At 45.1% G+C, this 26,719-nt stretch overlaps 1 protein-coding gene across 2 annotated transcripts in view; it reads right to left on the reverse strand.

Annotated features, from left to right (window-relative positions):
• Positions 1 to 1,871: 1,871 nt before the first annotated feature.
• Positions 1,872 to 26,719, reverse strand: part of csad (cysteine sulfinic acid decarboxylase) — a 42,405-nt gene continuing 17,557 nt past the window's right edge. Inside the window, exons 4-15 of one of the 2 annotated variants that reach the window (XM_052009716.1) lie at positions 26,465 to 26,555; positions 24,865 to 24,971; positions 23,107 to 23,222; positions 19,437 to 19,516; positions 18,146 to 18,200; positions 17,256 to 17,372; positions 14,743 to 14,807; positions 13,202 to 13,283; positions 10,504 to 10,703; positions 6,845 to 6,896; positions 4,894 to 4,983; positions 1,872 to 3,578 (exon numbers count right to left, since the gene is read on the reverse strand). In XM_052009716.1, coding sequence (XP_051865676.1) covers positions 3,396 to 3,578; positions 4,894 to 4,983; positions 6,845 to 6,896; positions 10,504 to 10,703; positions 13,202 to 13,283; positions 14,743 to 14,807; positions 17,256 to 17,372; positions 18,146 to 18,200; positions 19,437 to 19,516; positions 23,107 to 23,222; positions 24,865 to 24,971; positions 26,465 to 26,555 — 1,238 coding nt within the window. In that variant the 3' untranslated portion in view covers positions 1,872 to 3,395. Of the gene's footprint in view, positions 3,579 to 4,893; positions 4,984 to 6,819; positions 6,897 to 10,503; positions 10,704 to 13,201; positions 13,284 to 14,742; positions 14,808 to 17,255; positions 17,373 to 18,145; positions 18,201 to 19,436; positions 19,517 to 23,106; positions 23,223 to 24,864; positions 24,972 to 26,464; positions 26,556 to 26,719 lie in introns of both variants that reach the window. The other variant, XR_007955836.1, reaches the window with a different exon arrangement.

Genomic DNA, 26,719 nt, shown 5'->3' on the forward strand with positions numbered 1-26,719 from the left:
TCACAACCGGCTGCTGGAGGATGAGCGATTCCGGGATTCCTCCCCATGAGGCTATGTGGGATGTGGGCAAGGCCAACATTCAGGTCTTCTGGGTCACCAAGGGGGTGGAATTCCAAGATCGAGTGGCTCAAGACAGTTGCTCAACTTGGACTCTCACCTCAGTCCAACTACTTACAGCCTGTTCTCATGGCACTTGTATCAGGAGAAGGGTGCACTGAGGGACCTGCAAATTGAGAGGTTGCAAGGCCCATGTACAGTCATGGGTCCAGGTGCTGCAGGATTTGGACCACGCCTCACCCTTCTTCTACTTGTTGGCAAAATGGCAGGGAGCCCACGAGCAGCTCGTGGTACTGCTGGCCGATGGCAGCTCCTCTATTACCGATCCGGAGAGAATTGGTGTCTCTGTTCCCATCTCTTACGAGGACCTGTTCTTGCCAGATCCATCCAACGAGGACACAGTGATTTGTGGAGGGACCTGCCTAAAGTTGACCCAGAGCTCGATCCAGAAGAAGTTGGTGGATTTGTTCTGGGGCAACAGGAAACACTAGGTCTCTGCTGCAGTCCTGAATCTCATAGTCAGGGAGGGCAGTCAGTCACTGGTGTCTGTACTCAGGTGGCGCACTGGTGATGTATATTTCTACCACCAGGGACACTGCCTTCAGGAGGACACACAGATCCCAGCGGTGAGCATCAGCCGTGCTGCTCTGTGGGAGTTGCCTGTCTCTTACCAGACCTATTCATAGTCTGGGACACGGTCTCCTCCAGTCAGGACACTCCCCCACTGGTGGAGGGAGGGGCTCTGTCTGTGGGGGTGGCCGGACCAAGGGACTGACCAGACGGTGGGGGAATGAGCTGCTCACCACTGGGTCTCATGGCCGAAGTCTCCAGCCTTCCCGTCACTGTGTGTTGAGGGGGACACCCACGGTGACCCGTCACCCAATGTGATCATTCTAACCCCTGCTTGGCCACAGTTGCTCATTGGACCCAGAGCCCGAAACCCTCCCCGGGAGCCGGTCCCACACAACACGAGCCATCTCCCGGAGATGCCCCCTGTGCCGTTCCACGCTGCGCAGAGGAGCTTCCCGTACGGACTGCTCTTGCACACTCTCCACTTTCTCGTCCTTGTCTGCTGTCTGGATGCACCGTCGTGGTCCGTTCTGTCACCCTGCAGAGGGGGGGTCCCCCAGTGGAGGTCTCTCTACACTGGGGACCTGGGGTGGAGGGTGTTACACAGAGTGGTGCCCTGTAACAGGTTTTCAAAGCTTATTCACAGACTCCCCAGCCCCCTGCCTTTTCTGTGACCCAGAGAAGCCCATGTTCATGTATGTACAGAGTGAGAGGTTGCAGCCCTTGTTTCAGTGTCTGTAGGGGCTGTTCCCCAAGCTCTGGTCACACTGCAGCCCCACACTCCTGACCCTGGGCACCCAGAGGGGGAGGTGGATTGGTCAGGGGGAATCTCCTCATTGGTCTGCTCCTGGTTCTGGCCAAGGTGGCTACTCACAGGTCCAGGCAGCAGGCAGTTGGGGATTCCACCAGTGTCCCTGGAGAGGGAGTGCACGGTGTCCACGGGCACCTTGGAGGCCTTCTGAGATTTGTGGGTGCTACAGGGGTTGGAGTGTGTCCTGGACAAGGATGGTCCTGATTTAATCTTGTGTATATTCTGAAGAAAGTGTACATATTGTAAATATGCAAGGAAACTATAGTAAAAGTATAGATATAAAGTAATGCTCCCTCCACATTGCCCCTTCACACATTCCCAGGACAGGGTCAGCACTGCCCTGAGTACTTATGAAAAACAATATTTGCTTAAAGCAGACCAAAGCTTCCCCTACTCTGCCCCAACACACACACATCCAGGGCTAGAAAAGGTTGGAAAATTAAGTGTTTTACTGGAGGAACACTTATTTGTACTGTCCAGCAGTCAGTGCCAATTGAATAATAATTTGGAACAAAGGTTTCCTTCACTGGCAGGGTTACTCATCCCCCTGAGAAATGACCTGCAGAGTCACCAACAAGACATCCTCTCCCCATCAGGCTGCAGTTTGTTGATCCAATTTCTGCTGACCCAGGTCGACTTGGACACCACCATGCATCAAGTCTTCTCCAGGCACCACCTGGTGGTGATGTGATAGCAGAGACTGATTTAACAGTCTGTACAAAAAAGGGAGAGCTGGGTTGATTGTGAGACCAATAGCTCCCGAACCCAGTGCAGTGTGGGGGAGAGTGTGGAGCGAGAGTTGGAGAGTGAGAAGAGAATTCTTTTTTCTGTCCTACTTTTGCTGGTGGGAAGAGGAGCAAGGCTAAAGAACAAACAACTATTGTGAATGCCGAGAGGTTGGTGGCTGACTGCAGAAGACTGTTGAGGCTGCAACACATTGGGGTGGGGATACCCAACTCTGCAGGGATTCCGAGTTTCCATTTTCAAGACAGGTAAACTCCCTCCCCATCCCTATTGCCTGGCCCAGGTCAAAAGGAGCTGCCTGGGTGAAGAAAATCAGACAGAGTCCTGCACAACAGTCCTTAACAACAGTTTTTAACATGGTTCACACTCCCAGGCTTCCTCTGACCTCTGCAGCTTGGATGAGCCTGCTGCACATGCAAGTGAGAGAGTTTGCAACCCATTTTCATAATTAAGTGGGCTGTTGCTGAAGTTCTGGACACACCTCAGCCCCGTCTCCTCCTAGGTACCAGTGCAGAAGCAGGGGGTGTGGTCAGGGAATCTCCCTGTCCAAGGTGACCATGCACAGTTCCAGACAGCAGGCCACAAGGCAGTCTGCCCAAACCCACTGCCTGCCCCTCAGAGGAATGTGTCCATGCCCTGGGGTTCCTTGAGAGAAAGAACATGGCAATTGCTGGCCCACTAGTGGGCACTACAGGGGCTGAAGTGCACCCCAAGGTGTGAGGAGGGATGAGGTTACCAGAAGTTTGCTTGAAGAGAGCCTGTTTTCCACTCCCCTGTTCCATCCCCAAATAAAATGCGGGATACAGTAACCGCCTCTCTGCGCCAAAGATGCCTCTGCACAAACTCCCAAGGGCTGGTACAGCAAAGAGAATGAAGCTTACAACACACAGCAGTAGCAGGTTCAAGAGCCCCTTTTGCTATGAAAACGTAGGACTTGCATTTGTTGTATCTATGCAAGATAAAGAGGGACAACTTTTGGCTCTGGGCTCACAGTCCAGTAGAACCTTTCAAACCACATCCAAATCTTAGAACCAGCCTTCAACTCTGTCTTTATTCAGCAAAAGCCCTTCAAAAGTGTAGTATTTTGTCAAGCTAAACTGCCTAAATCAAGTGTTCCAAAAATAAAGATGCAGGTGGGGTAACGAGTACAGCAGGTCACCTAAACCCAGTCCGAACCTCTGGACTAGTCTTCAGACAATGGGTGGGCAAAGCATCATTGTGGCTGGAAGTCACTTCCCAGGCGCTCAATTTCATCCATGAAAAAGTCCAGGTCATCCAGGCTGACCTGTGAGCTGATCAGGACCTGCCTGAAGAAGTTCACATTGGTTCCGTGCTGCTGGTAACTAACCATCATGGTGCCTTGCTTGACCATCCGTTCCTTGATGAATGGAGCCACCTAAAAGCAAATGAAAAATGGGCAGTAAATAGAATAGATAATGGAACACAACCACCTTTTGTTATATTCCCTTCTCCCCCTCTGCCTAAAAGGCATAGCTCCAACTGGGAACACTACCTTCGCTTGCCTCACTTCACATTATGTGGCATCATGATGACCGTGTCCAGTGTGAGTCATACTTTAACCTACCACACAAGGTCAACACTTGTGCTACAGTGTGCAAAGTGTTTCCCATTTCTCTCCTGAATGGCCTGGCTCTGATTCTTACATCATGTGCCCTTATCTTAAGCTTCCATACCGGAGGAAAATTTCGCAAGCTACCTCATTTATTCCTTTCAAAATCATAAAAATCTCCATCAAATCAACCTAGTCCATTCCACAGAATGCAAGCCTACTTTGTGTTTCTCTCATGATCCAACTCTTAAAGCCCTGCTAATATTCTGGTGGGAGTGCACTGCACTCCTTTCAAGGCTGATACACTCTTTCCAAGACAAGATGCCCAGGACTGGACATAAACTCCAGGTGTGGTCTGACCAAGCTCCTGTGTGGTGTAGCAAAATTCCCTCCCCTTTATATTGCAGCCCTTGAGATATAAAGATTAACTTTACATTAGCTTTTTAAGTATCTGTACCCAACTGTTCTAGTGATCTTTGTGCATAAGCTCCAAGATCTTCTTGGACTTCCACTGTTCCAAGTTTGTCACCATTCAAAAATTCTCATTTGGGTAGAATGAGGTGGTTAGCACTGTGGTGCAGCAAGTAGTGCTGCTGAGTCACAGCTCGTGAACCAGAAGACTGGTTCCATTGTGAGACAATTCAATAAACAGATGGCAAGGAAAACTAAGACTATGGAGAAAGGTCTTGATGAACTACAGAGTTGTTCTGGTGGAGCCCTGGCATGCACGTGATGGGCCAAATGGCCTCCTCTACCCTGTAACCATTCTATGATTCATTCCTAGCTGTTGGTCCAAACTGGCACTTAGCTATGCCAAAATCCATCTGCTACAGTTTTACCCGCTGAATCTTTCTGATATCAGGTGAGACTGTAGCATCAACTACTGCACTATTTGCAAAGCTGAAGATGTGGTAGTCCATCTGTCATTCAATCCATTTATAAATATAATGAATGATCAATGCGCTGCTGAAACCCTTGTGGGGGTTATACGCATGGCAGAAATTAAGTAATCTGGCAGTGAGCAGATTCTCTCTGGAGAAGTCCAAGTACGAAAAGCACTGAAATCCTAGTTCAGTTCCCACAGTGAATTTTCTTCAGGAGGGATAGATTGCCACCAAAGCCAATCCAAATGCAGCCTTGCCTTTCCTAGGTCTTTCCAGAAGTCAGGGGTCTCTTCTTTCCCTTGCAGGCTGGGAGGGATGTACCAGAAGCAGACATTAACACACTGAGGCTGAAAGAGAAAAGATTTTACTCACTCAAGGCTCCAGCTTACTCCAAGAAATCATACTTTTCAAAATAAAAGCCTACACGTCTATGACACAAAAAAATGGCCCAAAGGTAGGCCTGTGACACGAAGACAAGCCACCCACTTGAAAGTGCTGTGGGATAGGTATTTTATAGCAACACACCTCTTCCCCTCCAAATTGAGTGAAGCAGGTACAAGTGTGGGAGGCAAAAGGCTTTACATTAAAAAAAAGTTAATCCAACAGGAATTTGGGATTTGAATCCTAACTTAGCAGAGGGCAGAACAGATAGTAGATTAGAACTGGGAACATCCTTTCCGAACACTGACCTCCAGGTGGGACATAGTTCAGTTTGTTCTCCTGCTCCAGAGGAAGTTAGACACAGCTTTGCAATTGGAGGTTCCCTATCTCTGTAACCTCCAATGCTACTGACTCTGTTCCTTTTGAGTTTTGTGCATCTCGCCCTATCCTTCCTGCCTCCTTCCCTAACATTTGGTAGTTGTGCCACAGGAGGCCATTTGGCCCATTAGTTTCATTCCCCCCTGCCCTCCCTTGTATCCCTCAATGCCTGCAAACTATTCCCTTTTTGCACATATCCATCAACTCGCCTTGGACTTTTATTTTTGCCATTAACCTACATTAAAGAGTAATTTGCATTAGCTAATTAACCTACCAACACTCCCTTGGGGTGTGGGAGGAAGCCCACACATTTGTAGGGAGAATGTGTAAAGTCTGCACAGGCTGCACCAGTTTTCGATGCTGATGCCACGTTGACAGATGTTAGTGGCATTAAGAGACCAACCACACAAAAAAAATCTCAGGAGTAATAGGAAGCAGCAGTGGGGGTCAGGAGGTATGGAGCTGTATGAAGTAGAGAAAGGCAAAGGCGAGGAGATAACGGGAGAGGTGAAAAACACGATGATGCTGGAGGAATTCAGCAGGCCAGGCAGCATCCATGGAGAAAAGCAGGCGGTCAATGTTTCGGGTCAGGGCCCTTCTTCAGAACTGAAGATAGGAAAAGGGGAAGCCCGATATATAGGAGAGAAAAGCAGAGCAGTGATAGGTGGACAAAAGAGGGGAGGTGGGGTGGGCACAGGGTGGTGATAGGTAGATGCAGGTCAGAGATAGTGATGGGCAGGTGCAGGAAGGAGGGGAGAGCAGATCCACCAGGGGATGGGTCAAAAGGTGAGGAAAGAAAGGGGATAGAGAAGAGATAGGCTGGGAAAGGGAAGAAAAGAAGCAGCATGGTGGGGGGGGGGGGGGGGGGGGGGTTGGTGGAGGGGGGTGGGGATTACTTAAAGTAGGAGAATTCAATGTTCATGCCATTAGGCTGCAAGGTTCCAAGATGGAAAATGAGGTGCTGTTCCTCCAGTTTGCGCTTGGAACCCTCCTGGCAGTGGAGGAGGCCGAGGACTGACGTATCTGTGATAGTGTGGGAGGGGGAGTTGAAGTGACTGGCAATGAGATGCAGATCGATAATGGGAGAGGCCAGGGCTAAAAAGGTGTCATTGAGCATAAAGCTCAGTTATTCAAACAATATCAGAGGCAAATGGGACGGATCTGGGGCTACCTTAAGTTTGGTGAGGGTGCAAGTATTTTCAATTATGCAATCCTTCATTTATGAAATGCATTCCTGGAAAACATTCAGGTGAAATTTTTTACGTTGAAAAGGCTGGGAGAAATTCACTATTGGCATTTCAGGACAGCATATTCCTACATGTAGAATTGAACACTATTCATTAGTGAAAAGTAACTTCAGACTGGATGCACATACCCCAAAGAGCTAATGCCGTTATGGCAAAAATGAGTAAATCAAGGAATACCTGTATTAGAGTTGAGTCACTTTACCTCCATCAGTAGTCGAAAACCTGCTCTCTCTTTCATCTCATTGACCAAATACCTGGAAAATTTTAAAGGCATTAAAACAGAAGCTCCTTGATATACAAAATACAGAAAGTCATTTCTTATAGATAACAAAACGACACACAAAAGAGTTTGTGGGGATAGGTTGGTGGTGGAGATGGGAGAAGCAAACAAACAGAAGCTCATGCATGTGGGAGTGGGAAGGATGAGGATGTATTGGAAACTTTCCCACATGGCTACAGCAGTGCAGTGGACATGTGGATAAGTAATTCACCCCTCCCTGCTGAAGAGCGATTTGGAAATCAGCACTGAACAAACCTGGAATGAAAGCCCAGGTGGTTCAAGCACATCAACTATGGGAGAAAATCTGCTGTTAACTGGCCCAATGGCGGAGCCATAGCAAGTACACCCCAGATTGAGGTGCTACCTTGAGAAGTTACAGTTAGTCCACAAAAGGAGCATGCCAAGTATGGACAGAACCAAGTAGAACAGACCAAACCTCTCCAGTCTCATCATGGAGGCAATAGCCAAATGAACAGAATCCATGAGAATAGATCCAGCCTCAATAGAAGAGCCCAGCATGGGTAGGAGAGAAGGACAAGGCAGTGGACCTTGACTTCTTCCCATCACCACAAAACACAATCTTCAGCCAATCAATACATGCCACATTATATTAAGAAACAGCCAAGTGCACCGGTTGTAGTGCCAACATACACTTAGAGTTATGGGACCCTCGTGACATCCCAGCTGTAGTGTTGAGGAGCTGTGCTCCAGGACAAGACATACTTAAGCAAAAATATTCCAGAAAAGACCCATCCACAAAAAGCAGCACAAATCCAATCTGCCCGATTACTGCCATAGCAGTCTACAATAACACCAGGGTGATAGAAGGCAAACAGTACATTGAACAATCATCACACAGAACAATCTGCTCACCAGTTCCCAGTTTGGGTTTCACCAGGGCCACTCACAACCTTGGTCCAAAGAGACAAGTTCCAGAGGTGAGGTGAGAATGACTCATCTTTAACATTTGACCAAGTGTGGCATCAAGGAGACCTGGTAAAACTGAAGTCAATGGGCACCAAGGGAAAAACATCTCAAGAGTTGAAATCATCCCTTGCACAAAAGCATAGTGGTTACAGTTATTGTTGGTCAATAACACAGCTTCAGCACATCACTGCAGGTGATCCCAAGGGCAGTGTCCTAGGCCCCACCATCTCCAGCTCCTCCCTGAACAGAAACAGGGATGTTTGCTAATGACTGCGCAACTTTATATTTATTCACAACTCCCATGAAAAAAAAATCAATAAACTACAGATGCTGGAAATCTGAAAAACAGAAGATACTGGAAACATTCAGCAGTCAGGAAGCATTTGATGTAGGTCATCCATCTGTAATATTGGATCAGTCTTTTTTCTCCATTAGCGTGGCCTGACCTGTGTATTTTGCAGCTTTTACATTCTTCTGCACGTTTGCTCTGTCTGTTCACGTTTTCTCACACAGAGACGACTTCATTTCAAATTAACCCAAAGCAAACCTAACCTTGCCTTATCCAAGGCATGCTCTTCTCTTCCCCCACCCTCTGCAAATTAAAACCAGCTGGTCTTCTTTCCCCATTCCAAGGGTCTTTGGCCTAGAACATTAACTTTCCACAGGTGCTGCCTGACCTGAGTGTTTCCAGCATTGTGTTTTTATCCCTGGATAATGAAGTCCACTCTGACGTACAGCAAGACTTAGATGACTTTCAGATGTAGGGTAATGGGTGCTGTAAGTGTTACTTTCCACAAGTGCCTGAAATGACCATCTCTGGAGTTTAAACAACCTCTGTCACCCGCTGACAACATCTCCAGCTATATAAATACATAGGCAAAGAATAGGTAGAGTATATCCTGCAGCAAGTGGCCCAAACTCCCACAGCCACCATCTACAAGTCCAAAGTGTGATGGGACACACTCCACTTGCCTGAATGAGTGCAGATCCAACAACTCAAGAAGCTCAACACCAAGGACAAAGCAGCCCACTTGACTGGCACCCCTTCCACCACTCTGAACACTCACCAGATGAGGGGTCTCAACCCAAAACCTTGATTATCCATTTCCCTCCACAGATGCTGCCTGACCTGCTGAGTTCCTCCAGCACTTTTTAAAAAAATAACCTCACTCCTTCCATGACTGGTACTACATAGCCGCAGTGTGCAATCTACAAGACGTACTCAATTTACTTGGGTTCCTTTGGCAATACTTCCAAAAACCAGTGACCTCTTCCATCCAGAAGAGGAAAGGCGAGAGGCAGATGAAAGTTCTCAAGTCTCTCACTGTCCTGAAGTACCCTTCATATTCTGTACTGACATCATTGTGGGAGTACCTTCACAATGAATTACTTCAAGGTGGCAGCAAGCCACTGCCTTAAGAACAATTAAGGACGTAAGTACTGGCTTTACCTGCAAGGCCCATGTCCTGTAAATGAACAAAAGATCCTCGGAGGTCAATAGGCTACTGAATAGATCAATAGGTCACTGAAGCACAGTCAGCAAGAATATTATGCAATGGCAAAGGTATAAGATCCTGGTTTAAGCTCCAACCTTCATCACACTCCACTGCAAGAACATGCTGTTCCAACCTTCCCACTCTCAGTGAATGCTACTCGGATGCTGTGCGTGGGGGAAAAAAAATCAGGAAGGAGCAGAGCATATGCGCGCACACCTCTAGATAGCAAATGGTTTCTTCCCATAACATTTATTCCGAGATGGCCCCAATCACAGGAACATATGATATAGGAGGCCATTTAGCCCATTAAGTCTCTCAAAGCAATCCCATTCCAACACTAATTTCCCCACAATTTATTTTCACGTCCCTCAACTCACCACCCCCTCCCCCCACCGATGAGGGATAATTTACAGTGGCCAATTAACCTATCAACCGGCATGCCTTTTGAATGTGGGACAAAACAGAAGCACCTGAGGGAAACCCACACGGTCACAGGGAGAATGTGCAAACTCCACACAGACAGCACCCGAGGTCAGGATCAAACCTGGGTCTCTGGAGCTGTGAGGCAGCAGCTCTATCCGCTGCGCCACTGTGCTGACTAAAGAACACACCCTTATACCAGTTGGACATGGGAGAACGTGGAATGATGCAAATCAGAAACATTACTTAGTACAACACACCCATACACTTTACAATGTTAAAACAGAGGAAAAGAAAAATAAACATCCAAGTTTGAAGGTACAAGCAGTTTCTGCAAGTAATCCCCAGAGTCACTACTCCAGAGGCAGTGTGAACATTCAGTTTTATCTCCTTCTGGAGATAATGGGTAGTTAATATCTTGGGATGGAGCAGTGACCAAGGGTTAGCTTAATTCTAGGGCTCTTGCCTTCTCTGCTTTGCACCTGATCAAGAGAGAGCAGCTCCTGTTTGCTGGAAAAATTGGGAAGAGGGCAAGATAAACTCTGATGGGACAACTTGCCTCAGATTTAGCCCAAAATCCTCATTGCAGGAAGAATGTTCAGAACATCTTCCCATACACGTGTAACATTAAGGGAGGGAAGTACAGCATACCATGGAAGGATTTGAACAACAACTGGCCAAGATAGCATTGGAATAAAGTCAAGTGTAGATAGGCATGGTCCTGATCACTACACCAACCTGGTGCACGCAAAGGCACGATCCACCCTTTCCTCCAGCCCTTGAGTACCAACAGCTTTCCACATCAGCCACAGCTTGAAACAATCTACCTTCCGACCGCACTGAAGGGACTTGTCACCGGTGTCATAACAGATATCGTAGAACTTGTCTGGCTGGAAGAGGTAGCTTGCATTGGCTGAGTGACACTTCTTCAGGAGGTCCTGGCAATAGAGACAGGCAAAATCCAAAGCTTGAGTAAGAGAGTTACAGGGTGCCTCAGGAGGTGATCTTGTGGAAATAAGAATTATTAACTAGTTAACTTGTTATAATTGAAGGAACATAACATAACATATCAAGCCTCAAGATCACCATCTGCTCTGTTGTACATAAAGACCAGGGGATCTAAATGCAACAATTGAATCACGGCAGAGGTGCAGTGAGTTAATTATTCCCTGACTTCCAAAGGTCAAGGATTCCACTTTAGCTCAGACTTGGATGGGAAAGTCCCCTCAATTGGGCAGCTTTGCAGTGTATTGCGTGGAGCCTCCAGATCTGGTGCTGTTTGATGCTGTTGTGGTGGTATAGAACAGTTGGTGCAACAAGTCAGTTAGTACACTGGAGCAACAGTGTGAGGGTGGTAACATAGGTTGTCTTACTGCACTTAACCCTCATTATACCTGGAGGACCACAGTGGGTTTGAATCTCTGCTCATCACTGTGGTCTCAGTTCAGACTGACATTGGATGCGAGCAAGTCCATTTTAACTCCCTCAAGAGGGAATCTGACACAGTGCCAAGAATGAGTACTCACTTAATCCTGCAACTGTTTGAATGTGCCTCAGACAGAACTAAGAAAAACAAAGCTCAACAGTTTTACACCCAGGCAACGAGTAATCGCCCAGACCAGTTTGGAAAAGAATGAACCATAGTCACAGTGCCAAATTTAGCATCTAACCTATAGAACTGGCTGATCGCCACTAAGATAGCAGCAGGGGCGTCACTCTTACCTTAACACTTCTGGTAGGAGAAAGACAACAAGGGCCCCCCCCCAAACAGAAAGCATCCTATCTGGATGCATCACGGCTTGGTACGGCAACTGCTCTGTCCAGGACCGCAAGAAGCTGTAGAGAGTTGTGGACACAGCCCAGTGCATCATGGAGACCAGCCTCCCCTCCTTGGACTCTCTTTACCTCTCATTGTCTTGGTGAAGCAGCCAGCATAATCAAAGACCCTGCCCACCCAGGTCATTCTCTCTTCTCTCCTCTTCCACTGGGTAGAGGATACAGGTGCCTGAGGGCACGTACCACCAGACTTAAAGACAGCTTCTATCCCACTGTGATAAGACAATTGAACGGTTCCCTTATACGATGAGATGGGCTATGACCTCACGATCTACCTTGTTATGACCTTGCACCTTATTGCACTGCACTCTCTCTGTAGCTGTGACACTTTACTCTGCACTGTTACTGTTTTTCTTTTAAATTTTATTTACAGCGTGGTAACAGACCCTCCCGGCCCAATGAGTCCGCACCGCCCATTTTAAACCCACATTAACCTACCTGTACTACATCGATGCACTTTGTACTAACTCAGTGTAACTGCACTGTGTAATGAATTGACCTGTACGATTAGTTTGTAAGACAAGCTTTTCACTGTACCTCGGTACAAGTGACAATAATAAACCAATACCAAACCTGATCAGTCCTTTGGCAATTGCTGCCTTCAGCATTCAACATTGAAAATCCTATCCCAGGATGCAAAGAAAGGCCACAGAACCTTCTTAAAGCAACTTTTGTTTTTAAACAAAAGGCTGCAAGATGAAGAGTCTGCAAGGAAAGCTATTTTCTTCCGTAAACAATATTAACTGAAAGACACACACTTACATCTGTTAAGGCTAGAAATTCTGCAGGCCATCTGTCTGGAATTTGTGGAGTGAAATCTTCCCCAGATGCTGATAAGCTCAGAACTCAATGTCCACTGAAAGCTGGTTTGATAGAAGGTTTAATGTGATTAAGACTGGATAGACTGGAGGAATAAACTAGGTGCAGAAGGAGAAAGGGAAGAGTTTGCATCTATCAATTATCCAGAGGCATGACTGTTTTGTATTATAAAAAGGGACAGGGATGGTTGAAGGCAAAGCTGTGCAAACTGCCAGAAAGCACAGACTGGTCCTATCAAGCTGTATAGCTAGGGACAACTACTCACCCTGGTGGCCAAAGTAATGCTCAGACTGGGGCTGCAATTGATTAAGAGTTTAAAAACTATGCAAGGTTGTTAGAGCACAAAGGCTGCAGCTGTGCATGACGCAGTATAATAGTTTGTCATGTTTCTTATTTCATTCTACATCAAATTCTTCTGTAGTTTCTTGTATTCTTATTTTTATTGTTTCACATTATATTAGTAGTTTTACTTCTCAGTTGCACTGCTCAGAGTTTCAGTTGGCTTTACTCCACTTGGACAGGTTCAGAGCCAAACACCGAATGGGCATCAAGGAGGACTACTAACGGAGCACTCAATTATGACTGGGTTCAACCAGGTGCCATTGAACATCCTGCCAATGTGGTCCAGGGTCAAATATCAAGAATGCCTACATGGGCAAGGTGCCAGCAGACAACCAAAGCCCATGGAACAAGGTCCCAGCAAAAAGTCAGCGGTACCACCTTTGGAATTGAGCAAGTTCAGGAACAACCCTGTCTGGGTTATGCTAGGATTTTGACTTACTGTGTTATCTTTGAGCAGGAAGGCAGAACACTGCAGCCCTGCCTGTAGCATTTTGTGTGGGTTCCAAGCAACAGAATCAGCCCTAGGAAGAGAGAAAAGTGATTAGTTTCAACATGCCCAAGTGCCCATGTCCCAACCTGCAGTTAACCCATTGAAAAAGATAGTTGAAAATGTCCACAAAAGCAGGCAACATCTGAAAGGAAGAGTTGATGGTTTGGGGGTGAGACTTCACCACTGCAGGTGAGATCCCACTAAACATACATTCAACCTGTGACACTTTCAGATAAACAAACTACTGTACACTTTTAAGGTTCCTCTTTCCTTCTCCCAGAATTCAAACATGCACAGGTTCTTCATCTTCAACTGTTGCCTCCCCCTGTGCACAATTTCTTGGCTTGAGCAGCATTGACCAGCCAAGGACAGGCCTTCCACTGGCATGGAACCCCCTCAACTACAGAGAAGAAACTCAGGCCAGATTCCAACAAAGAACAGCAAAATACTGAAGTGGTTATATTATTGGACTAGTAATCTGTAGGCTTGAGTTATTGAAAAATAAACTGCAGATGCTAGAAATCAAACAAAAACAGTAAATGCTGGACACACTCAGCAGGTCAGGCAGTGTCTGGGGAAAGAAACAGTTAATGTTTCAGGTCAATGACCCTTTGAGAACTGGGAAAGCAGTTCTGATCAAGGGTCCTTGACCTGAAACGTTAACACTTCCTCCTACCAAAAATGCTACCCGAAGTGAACATTTCCAACATTTGCTGCTCTTGTAGATTAAACACGGCATCCTCTGCACTGAATTCCACCACATCTGCTATTGCTCAACATCCTTTCCCCTTTTGATTACTGCTCAGGATTGCTTGTTGAGTTAACTGACAGGAGTCTCTTTCAGCTTCATTCATCTCCATTTATACACCTTCCATAGAGCTCATGTTTTTTCTTCCTGTGCACAGTAACCACACCCATCAACTGTGATAGAATCTTTAAAAGTTAAGGCATTCCTAGCACTGAATATGCTCATTTTGAAGTTGTAAAAAGTCTCAAGGAATCTTTAGAAAACAATAGTCAGCCATGCTGCTGAAAGTTCCACTTGAGGGAATGTTGTTGCTTGAACTGTGATATTGGTCTCAACCAACAATCTGAGATGCAAAGCTGGGGCAGGCACGGTAGTGTAGCGGTTAGTGTGACGCTATTACAGCGCCAACCACCCGGGTTCAATTCCAGCCGCTGTCTGTAAGGAGTTTGTACGTTCTCCCCATGTCTGCGTGGGTTTCCTCCCACATTCCAAAGACGTATGGGTTAGGAAGTTGTGGGCATGCTATGTTGGCGCCGGAAGCGTGGCGACACTTGCGGGCTGCCCCCAGAACACTATGCAAAAGATGCATTTCACTGTGTGTGTTTCAATATACATGTGACTAATAAAGATATCTCATCTTCTGAAGTGGAGAGATCCAAGCAATAAAACCTTTAAAAGATACCAGCATATCTTTTAGGATGAGCTCAACAGTGCACATAGCCTTACTGCAAGCAGTTCCTACCTCTCAATCCCAGTCAGCAGGTGTCGGTGTTTCCTGGAAAGCAAGGCACTTCCACCCCAGGCTGCCTGTTAGAGAGGGAAGAATGGGAAATAGCAATGGCAAGGCAGTGAATAACAACTGGACAGGAAGCAAGCCCAAGGTATGGCCTTCAGGACAATACCTGACACCATGCAAGTTGCTGCATACACATTGAAGACAAATCAAATAGCACTAGCCATTTTCATCAGCACTATTGTGGGGATATTTAGCCTGGAGACAACTGTTTATTTTACAGCACAAATAAATAACAATGCCTTTAGTACTCTGATGCAAATGTACATTTGCTTTTTGTTTTGCCCAGGTTGCTGTCCACATCCCAATCCTCCTAATCTGTAGTAAAAGAGGAAAGAAAAGGTTAGAGAACAGAAGCAGGGCTTGTGTGAAACCAAAGTACCATCACCGACCAATTGGGCAAGATGGCTTCTTGTACTGTACATTGGCATATATACAGCACAAAAGCTATTTCTAATCTCCCAAGTGCCACATTCCCCTTCCAGCTAGGATAAAGGATGCATCAGAGATGGCACAGCTGGAATATAGTCATAGTTCAAAAGGAGCTGGAAGTATGGCTAAAGTTTTCTTTAAAGTAAAACAAATGGGACTGGGCCCTTGAATATTTAGTTACTGAAAGCTGCTGTGGTTCCATCATTCAAGCTTGGTACCCCATCCACCAATCAAAACGTTCACTCCCCCCACCACTATTACTGTATGTGTGCTAAACAATATATACACCCTACCCAACAGCACTGTGGGAGCACCTCAAGGCAGACTGCAATTCAATACAGGGTCTCCAAGGTCAATAAACGTTAATCTTGCCTGCAACATCTGTGACCTTGAATGAACAAGTCCACACATCCTTAATGCAGCCCTGTCAAAGGTTACTACGTCTAAATTAAAGAACTGTTAAGTAATAGATAGCATCCTGCATAGCCGTGGCACACTACCCCTTATCCTTAAAAATCAAAAAACTGCAGATGCTGGAAATCTGAGATAAAAGCAGAAGCTACTGGAAACACTCAGTAGGCCATGCAGCATCTGTGGGAAGCAAAACAGAGCTAATGTTTCGGGTCAAAGACCCTTCATCAGAACCTTTTTGCATTCATGCAGAGCTTAACATTGTCATTATTTTCCTTGCCAATTTTCACCCTGCCCTCGCATGGTCAATCTCCAACTCTTCCCTTCCTCTTCTGGATCTCTATCTCAGGAGATGAACGAGTTATGAACATCCATTACAAGCCTACTGACTCCCACAGCTAGTGGCTACTCCTCCTCTTGAAAGGACTCTACTCCATTCTCCCAGTTCCTGTCACATTTGCTCCAATGAGGAGACTGAACAGGTACCTCTGAAATGCCCTCCTTGTCCTTTTCTAGCTTCTGCAGCTTTGGGTACAGTCAATCTCATTACCTTTTCCAAAGCCTCTCCTCCACTGCTCAATGTCAAATTCCTCCAATGATTGCTCTTCCTGCCCCCCACACCCCCACTTCTGGAAGTCTCCTTAACCCACCCACCTTCATCCCATTTCTCAGTTGTAAGCTACCTTTTGGGAACATAGTTACTTGTGTGCAAATTCATTGCTGGACCCCTCCTCCATCTCTAACCACCTCTGATCCCAAAAGGCCCATCTCTGTTCCTCTGACTAGAGTCTCTGGCACATTCTTTACTGCTGTGTCTTAAACCACCTGGGCCACAGCCTCCTAATTCCCTTCCCAAATCCCCCACTGATTGAGCAAGCCTTTGATCACCCCTCTGACAGATTCTCCTCTGGCTCAGCATTCTGATCCTACCACTGCACTGCTTTGGGAAATCTTTCTGCATTGAAATGGTACTGTGCAAGATACTTTAGTGCCCAGTTCCCCTCATCAGCATTGGGCACAAGATGCAGAGATGTTACATTCTGGACTGGTAGATGCGGTATTATTGCCGCATCTACCAAAAAAAAGGAGGCAGGGGTGGTGGGGGGGGGGGGAGAAAGAGAAAGAGAAAGAGAAAGAGAAAGAGAAAGAGAAAGAGAAAGAGAAACTGAACCAATTGGCAGACTTGCAACTAGTCTTAAAATAAAATCAGAAGTTCTGCCACATTCTGCACTTGAACACACCTCATTAGAAACACAAAAGAATCTCTTACAAAACTAAAATCTCTGTCCAAAATGCAGACACAAAGCTAGAGGGAAACAATTTTAACAGGCAGGCCAAAAGAACTTGGGCAACCAAATGAGCCAGAAGTATTACGTTATCACTACTCTGAGCTTAAAAAAAATCTCACGAGTGACACTTGCTGGTAGCAATTCATCACATATTGCCCACTCAGATTTCTTGCTCTTTCCCCAGAGTTCACACTGGGTAATCAGCTCAGAGAATTGGCCCAAATCACAAAGTACATTACTGTTCACAATCTGAACACCAACATTGCACAGGTTGAAGCAATTCAGATAACAGCTGTCATTACTGCACCGTGCTTTGATCAGCCTACTTACATCAACATGAAGCCAGATTCCTTGTTTTTCACAGATGTCTGCAATTTCAGGCAGGGGATCAAATGCTCCAAAGACAGTTGTTCCAGATGTAGCATTCACCAGGAATGGAACTGCTCCCTGAAGCCAGAATACAAACTTTAGGCATACTGTACGTCTTAATATTACAAACCACATTCAAGTAAATGGGGCTCCCGAGCCGATGGGGCTCCTGCTGCGGTTGTATGCCCCACTTGCACTGCTGGCGGATTCTACAATGTCACCAAGAAACTGTACTCACCCCATTCTGGACCAGTGATGCAAACATCACACTGCCAGACAACAGCACTCTCCCCATCAGAAGCATCCACACACAAAGCTCCCAGAATTTGAACTCTAAACATCAGGAGACCAAATTGAAGTCAGATTAAAATACCAAACTTGGCCTTGGTTAAATCCACACTAGATAGAGTCATAGCAATCAGATGTACAACAGGAGATTGCTGCACCATGATTTTACTGACAATTGTTACACTGAATGGATGACACAGCTACTCAAAAACAGCATGGAATACCCAGGAACTGCACATGGTCCCACATTCTGCCACCCCAAAGTAAAACAACAATCCCCTAGCCTGTGCTGAACTCAAAGCAGTCAAGGGGTTGCTACCAGTGGCCTCAATGCTCCTGGGCTGGTAATGTATGGACAACCAATTTAGCTGCAGTATCTCCCTATTAATGGACACATAGGGAATCAACACACTAGATTCAGAGGAAGACTGGACACAGAGACCAAATAAGCTTAGAGAACCAATCAGGGGGGAAAAAAAAAGTACCACTGACAGTAGGAAGTGGGGCAGTGTGAGTGGAGCAAAACAACAGACCAGCATCACCCTTTAACACGTGGAATTTACCTTGGACTTCGCAATGAAAATTTGCTCTTCCAGTTCTTTTGGAATCATTCTCCCTCTGTTCAAAAGAAAGGTAATGTTAGTTCAAGTATAGCACAGGTCACCCCAGTAATGGAGAAATGCTCTAAGGGACAATTAGATAAATAAAATTAAAGTATGCATTGTATTACAAAAACCCAGTTAACAAATCTTTATCATTTCTGGTCATTTGGTAAGGGTCGCTGGCCTGAAACATTTCTCTCCACAAATGCTATCTGACCTGCTGGGTGTTTCCAGCAGTTACTGTTTATATTTCAGATTCCCAGCATCTCCATTTTTTTTTGGAGTTTTCAATAAGCATCGAAAGACTGGAATGTCTATTCTGTAACTTGTGTCCCCTTTAGAACACCCCGTGGAGTGCAGCAATTTTCTTTCTTAAAAAAAAACAACTGAGTCATTTTCTTGTGTAAAGAGTTGTTCAGGTATCAGCCATAGCTCAGCAGATAACAGTTCTACTTCCAAGTCAAGAGACTCCCAGTTCCACTCCCACTTGAATCTGGACCATAATCTAAGGCAACACTCCAGTCCAGTTTTGAGGATACAACATTAAACCAAGGCCAAATATGCTCAAGTGGAGAGCAGGTTTGCTACCACAAACCCCCAGACCACCCCCTCCAACTTGCTACCCCACCCACCAGTAGCCAACAAGCTCCACCAGTGACTTTTGGGATCTGACCTGCCACACCCACAAAGCTACTCAACCCCCCACTTCTTACCTCTATCCACCACCCCCTCAAAGACTTTCCTAGCACAGAACACAGACTTTCCTGGCCCCACCCTTTGGCAGCCAATACCTTGGGCTTCAGTCACTATTGAATTTGCAAGTGACAGGCACACAGCCAAAATGATTGAAGGTGCTCCTTTGTGGGTGCTGATGAATTTTAGGGGCTGCATATACAGATAGAAGGTGGTATCAGACCAGAGGGAAAGAAGGACTACTCATCTTGAAAATCTGGGGAAAAGGTCCAATGTGTCCTCTTTGACCAAGCTTTGTTCCCCAGTATCTCCCTTTCTGGCTTGTGGGGACTATACCTCAGAACACACTTTAATGGATGGTTGATGCAGACTCAGTAGGCTGAAGGGCCCACTTCTGTGCTGTATGATTATGAACACTGCCACTTTAAAAGGTACTATATAAATGTTAAGTTTCAAAGGCAAGGATGGAAGGAGTGGGAGAAGGTGCGAGCAAGAAGTTTGAACCTTTGAGGAGCTAAGCAGCCAGTTACTGTGTAGTGTCAGCAGGCTTGAGACTCACCTTTCATCTGCTTTCACCACATACACACTGTCCGTGCCCAGGCCCTGGAAGGCAGCTCCTTTAGTGACAGAGTAATGACACTGAGGAGGAGGAAAGAATATTCCATATATTGGTCATTATCATAGAATCGTACAGGACAGAAATGGGCCCTTTCAGCCCACCTACACTAATCCCATGTGCCTGCATTAGGCCTGTATTCCTCCACACCTTTCCTATTCAAATGCCTTTTAAACACTGTAACTGTACCTATCTCTACCACCTCCTCTGGCAGCTTGTTCCAGATAACCACCACCCTCTGTGTGGAAAAACAGATCTCCTTTAAATTTCTCCCCTCTCACCTTAAGCATGTGCCCACTAGTTCTAGATTCCCCTGCCCTGGGGAGAAAAGAGATTCCAACTGCCTATGCCCCTCAATCTTATAAACCTTTACAAGGTCACCCTTCAGTGAGAACAATCCCAGCCTATCCACTCTCTCCTTATAACTACAGCCCTCCATTCCAGGCAACACCCTGGTGAATCTCTTCTGCACTCTCCATTGCTACCACATCCTTCCTGTGGTGTGGTGACCACAACTGCAAACAATATTCCAAATGCAATCTAACCAATTCTTGTACAGTTGCACTGTGATGTCCCAACTCTCTCATACAATACCTCAGCCTATGAAACCAAGCATATCAAATGCCTTTTTAATTACCCTATCCACCAGTGTCACTATTTTCAGTAGAGTATGGACTTGCACCCCGCCCTTCTTTACATCAACACTTAAGGTCCCTGCAATTTAGTCTACGTTAAGATTATGATTGAATATTACGGAATATTCATACAGGAAAAAAAAGAAATGGAAACTTGCTGCAAAGTAGATCTCAGGAGCCAATATAGTAACATTCAGTATTTAAGCATGGAACTTTAAAAAAAATCAAAGCAACAGTGAACATATGCCATCTCCCATGACTATTTGCCTAAAGACATCACACTTATCACAAGCAGGGGTCCAGTCATCACATCTAACTTTGGTGTGGCTCAAAAAAGGTATACAAAGTAAAATATTTCTGGTAACACACAAACTTAGTGTGGAAAATTCAATCAGTGGAAATTCAACAAGGCAACTGGCTCCAATGCTCATTTCCAAGCAAATTTGGAGATCAACAAAATTCTAAATGCTGGTTAACCTTTTAGCACCTAATGTTTACTTGCTTTTTTTTAAAAAAAACAAAAACAGACATAGATTATATTATTACAGAGCAAGTTGTATGGCTGGACTGCAGTATATGGGAGCCAGAGAGGTCAGAATATTAGAAGAATTTATTTCAGACCCTCAACCATACCACATATCAATGTACAGAGTGAAAGAAACTTAAGTAATTTAGAGCATGACAAGAGTGTAACCATTGCAGAAACAGATTACAATGGAAAGAGACTGCCCAGAGGGAAAGGGGAGAACAATAATACAGTTCCTGTGGGGGTTGTAGTGGTGGGGAGTTAAGTTTCCAGTCAAAGATTGTCCAACAAGCATCTTGGATACAAGAACCAGTCAGGGGCTGGGCATTCTGCAGCTAGCAACTTAGCTCCTGACATCTCAACTTTTTGAAAGACATCCAACTCGCCACCCTAAATGCCCAGTCGCTATCGCTAGTGCAGTGCACAACCACAAGTGCATTGCACTTCCTTGCCTAAGCTACTCTGGCAGCACCTCCCAAACCTGTGACCTCGACAACCAAGAACAAGGGAAGCAGGTGCTCAAAAATCACAGACTAGCCAGATTTGAAACTTCTTTTAAAAGTCACTGGATGTAAACATGAACATCAAGCAACACCACCACCAATCACAGGGTGTGCTGCAGGACAGGACAGGACAATTGAGGATGGGCAAAACATGCCAGCCTTGCCACAGACATCCACATCCAGAAAATGAAAAAAAAATGCTCTGGATTCAGGAACTCATTTCTTTAGACTGGAAAATTTTACATGACACAAGAAAAAGGCAAGGGAGAAAACAGCATGAAGAACCAGTTAGACCACTATCTGTTCCAGGAAAGTTAGACTACAACTAGAGTAATCAAGCACCTCAGATTGTCAGTTAAATTGAAAGGGTAGATCATGCTCCAAAAAAAGTACTCACAATGAATGGTATTCTTTTGGATGTTATTGATATGGACTTGGAAGGTGGCATTGATAAAATCCCTCATGAGAAAATGAAGCTAAATCTGAAGCTCATTGAATTGAGATTCATTTGATTTGACTAGGAAATTGCCCATTGGCAAAAACACAATAGGGTCAATGAAGAGGTGCTCAAACTGGCAGGGCATGCCCATTAGCATCCTGCAAAGATCTGTTTGGGGTCTGAACTATTCACTCTGAAGCAATGTTTTTCTATCCCATCCAAGTTTTCCAATTTCATTTTAACTGTGAAAGCTAAAATGAGTGGGATGTACTAAGCAAATTGGGTTCACGTAAATAGATTAAGCTGTCACAGAAAAATTAATGCTGGCCTTTTACATCTGAAGGAATGGAGTGCAAGATGACAGAAGTCAATTACAGACAGAAACCCTAGATTAGCCCATTCCTGAGCAAGCAGAGATTTACCAGAATGATATTTTAACTCTAAGAATCCAGGAAACTAGGATTGTTTCCTGGAATTTAAAATGTCAAGGGACATTTTAATATATTAAAAAAAAGTAATCTTAAGGGCAACTTCTAGACAGTGGAATGAAAGCACTTCTACTGCTTGGGGAGTCTGGAACTCGAGGGTGTAGACTAAAAATTAGAGCCAGGCTTTCAGGAATGAAGTTACTAATACTTCCACTCAGTGTTCTGGGAATTTAGAATTCTCTTCTGCAAATATTGCCCTGGCATTAATTGTTGTTTTTCAGATATATGGGGAAAGGTGGGAATATCAAGTTGTTTTACAGATTAACTGTCTTATTGAATATCAGAACAGGCTCAAAGGACTGGATGGATTTCTCCTTCCCTAGTGTTTGTGTACATTATTGAAGCCCTCAAAATTTAGATTTATGCTTTTTGATTTCAGAGCCTAATGGTGAATGCAAATCCTTTCATCATCTCACTACTGATCTTAGTGGGATCCCATGTTTCTACCCTTGACCCCACCTCTGCACATTCCAAGGCAGCCACTTATCTCCCAATTCACATGGGCTTGTTCATTAATTTTGCAAGAATTCATTAAAAAAAATTGACGACATGTTTGCCAGGGTTCCTGTTAACTTCAAACTCCTTTTGTAGAGTTAAGGATGAAATCTGTGCCAATGATTCATTAATATTGGTGGTTTCTGGATGTTTTTCTATTTTCTCTAGTTTCACTATTTTCCTACTACTCTCTCAAACAATGCCAGAGGAATGATGGGCAGATTATTTGCACCTGTTTTCCAAACAAATTATTCAATGTGCAAGTGTGCCACATGTCTTTACTAGATTCTTTCCAAAAATGCAAATGTAACCTTTCTGGCCAGCAAGTTTCATCCCAATGTGATTAGCTTCTTTAATATTTCACCTGTAAAAACATCACAAGTGACATCCCCACTCCAGTAACAAGGTCCAGCCCCATGTGATAGCATTATTGAGCAGAGGCAAACACTCAGGTATAGTCTAAAAGAAGTTTTCAAACAAAAGTAATTCAATAAATGGCCCATTTAAATAACCCCACTAGAACTCACCTCTTCAGAGGTAAAGATTGCCAGTCGCGGCACTTCCCATAGGCCTTGTTTTTTTATTTCAGGGAAAAGCTTGTACCTAGCCACATTCATAGCATACATATTGGACATGGAGCCTCCTGAGGACAGACAAGTCACACAAAAACACCAGACAATTACATTCAGCTCCTGCATCAATTGTTTGAACGTCACATACATAGATTTACAGTCTGTAACAGACTACCATCAGGAAGTTTTGTGTACAAGGGTAATTGATATGGAGGAGCTTAATGACCACCACCACCTCTTTCCCCCCCCTCCACCCCCCACACACAAAACCCCCTCCATTCCTTGTATGGTTGCAAAACTGAGCCATTGGAGCAAAGTCAGGCCCCTTCCCTTCACCTCTTTATACTGGCCATCTCCTCTATCTTTCTGTCCAGATGAAGAGTCTCGACCCGAGAGGTCAACCGTCCATTTCCCTCCACAGATGCTGCCTGACCCTCCGAGTTCCTCCAGCATTTTGTTAGTTAGCCCACGTTAATGTTCACCCTTCCAGTGAGAAAATGGTTCTAATCACACTGACCTGCCCTATCCACCTCTCCAATTTAATGCCAACGATCCCTGCCTTAACCACCAGATTCTGGAAGTGAATCCACAGCTTTTCAATATCCCAGACATAGTAGTTTCTCCTACTTAAAGACATAATACATTAAAAGCTAATCTTGCCCGAGTATCACAAATTAAAGTTAGGTGACAATGATAGCCTTTAGATGTTATACTTTACTGTATACTGTACAAGTTACCCCAAGCCTAATGACCAACTTGTGGTGAGTTTTAAAAAGCAGAAGAATCTGCCCCATCTATACAACAGCATCTGGAGTGGAATGTTTGGGAAGCCAACTCAGGTTTTAAAACATTACAGCGCCAGCAACCCGGGTTCAATTCTGGCTGCTGTCTGTAAGGAGTTTGTACGTTCTCCCTGTGTCTGCGTGGGTTTCCTCCGGGTGCTCCGGTTTCCTCCCACATTCCAAAAACGTATGGGTTAGGAAGTTGTGGGCATGCTATGTTGGCGCCGGAAGCGTGGCGACACTTGCGGGCTGCCCCCAGAACACTCTACACAAAAGATGCATTTCACTGTGTGTTTCGATGTGCATGTGACTAATAACGATCTTATCTTATAAAATGTTCGTGAAAAGTAAAACGTGATCCCCTAGTGCTGGTTACGTGCAACAGCCCAATGAGCACATTTGAAAAAAAAATCTCAAGATCTTTAATGATCTGGATCCCAATCTACTTGTAGAATTTTGGATTCTGCATGGCTGCGTCCTGAATTTCTGGAAGTGCCATAAGCAAAGATCTCACACATCTGAGGGATGCTTCAAGAGCACCACTTTCCAAAATGCCTACTTTAGCAATCATACCCTCAAGGTAAAATGGCAGAGGCACTGATTGGACACTGGACTCGACTAACGTGCCTGGCACAGGAATCACCTCTTCTTCAATGTATACAATTCTGAAAAGCCGATGTGCCGATCGATGGAAAAGAACACATCAGAACGTGGGAACCTGGAGTGCACAGCCACCTCGTGGCATAGAGATTACTTTCTTTCTCTGAGCTGGCACTTACCTGGAGAGGATCAGGCCACACGCATCCTGGTTTTGTATTGTTGAGTATCCAACACCCACTGCTTTAAACACTTTGTAAGTGGCACCTGTTATAAGAGTAGGATTTTAAATCCTCAGCCTAACTCTGAGACACAACCCTCACGGGACACCAACCTGGACAAAACAGTCCATCGCAGTTCTTCCATCCAATCAACTCGCAAAGCTTTTTCAACACTACTTCCTCCATCAGCACAAAAACTGGTGCAATCTCATAGGTGTACCTGAGGCACAGTGCAGAGGGCAAGACAAAAATAAAAGGGTCAGTCAACATGAAAAGGGGAGGGGAAGAAGGAGAGACACAGGAGGGCAGAGAAAGAAAATGGAGCATGCTGACAAAGTAAGACAGAAGTCAAAAAGGAACAGGCAGTGAGTGGGGAAGGGGGTAGAGAGGTAATGGGAGGAGGAACCAAGAGCATGGCAACATGCAAGAAAGAATAATCCATACTAATTTTATTGAAACAAGCAACATCCAAACCTGCCTGATCGAGAGGATAGAAGCAAAAACTGCCTATAACAACGTCACCATTCTCTACAAAATGTAGTTCAGGCTAGTACCAGGTTACACATTTACCAGCAGCATTTCAGCACCCTACTGAGTAGCTATCTTTGTTTGTGTGAGAGGCCTGATACCGTATCTAACCACAGTAATTGCTATAGTGCAATCCCCAACAAAACTTACTCTGGAATGAAAACTGCCTGATGTTCACTTAGCCAATTGCAGTTGCCTATGATCAGCTCATCCAAGGTCAGCTTACACTGACAAAGTTAGACACGACTTGCAAACTATTTAATGGAATTTGGGACAGAGCACATTCATGGGAGTACAGGGTGCTTTACTCTATGGGAGTGTGTGATGGGATGGTACAGGAGAGTGTTTATTGTATATGTAACCCATTCATTTGGTTAGATTTATTCCATCCCAGTATTGCTGTCAAAACAGCATTGATAACTGGTCAGACCCAACAGTAGGAAGTGTCACCCAAATTTACTACATCTCCAAATCAGAAATTATAGGGCATCGATAGCAGTGGGTGGGGGGGAGAGAGAGAACTCAGGGATGCGAGCAGTTTGAACGAAGAGCCACAGTTCCTTTGCCCATTTGTTGACAACTTGCAGAAAACAAAACTCCTCAAAAAGAAAATGGGCCATTGGTTTTAATGGGGTTGGAGGAGGGGGGCAGAAAAAAGAAAACAAGGAAATGTTTCCTCTTTATTGAACAGTTCCAATTTTAGAACATAGAACAGTACAGTACAGGCCCTTCGGCCCACGATGTTGTGCCGACACATAAACCTACTCCATGATCAATCTAGCCCTTCCCTCCAACACAGCCCATAACCTGCCATTTTTCTTACATCCATGTGCCTATCTAAGAGTCTTTTATCAGCAAGTGTGGACAGAAGTGAGCAGAGACCTGCCCTCAGTAACTCAACACAGAAATCCTCACAGAACAGATTTGCCCTCAGTGCCACCTACAGTCAACAATGCATAGTGCCCACATTTGTCCTATAGAATTAAACCTGTAAAAGAATGAGCACACTGCAGCTCCTAGTCTGACTAACTGACATCCATCCATTTCGTCTGATAGAGGCTCAGCAGCCCAGGCAACACTTGGGAGATTCATGAAAAATTTCAAGTAGTGAAAAAGCATTGCATGTTTTCCCCACTTCTAATGTACAACTCCCAGTGGATTGGATGATCAGTAAATGCTGCTCACTGGCTTGTGTTTAGTGTCTCTGTGATATAACGGCCAACCAAGGAGTGATGATCCAGTCCTGCAAATAGCTGGTTGTAGAATCGCGGGTGAACTGGAGGGAAAAGAAAAATGGCATAATTCAAAATTTGGGAGAAAGTAACACTTTCAACTACAAAAAAAACACATTCCTCAGTCCGTGGTATCCAAATTCAACCTCGCTTCACATGTTGCTAGGGATTGAGTAAAGTCAAATCAGAGACAGGCTTTTCAGCCCAC

Source organism: Pristis pectinata, chromosome X (assembly GCF_009764475.1).
Source record: "Pristis pectinata isolate sPriPec2 chromosome X, sPriPec2.1.pri, whole genome shotgun sequence".
NCBI classification, from domain to species: domain Eukaryota; kingdom Metazoa; phylum Chordata; class Chondrichthyes; order Rhinopristiformes; family Pristidae; genus Pristis; species Pristis pectinata.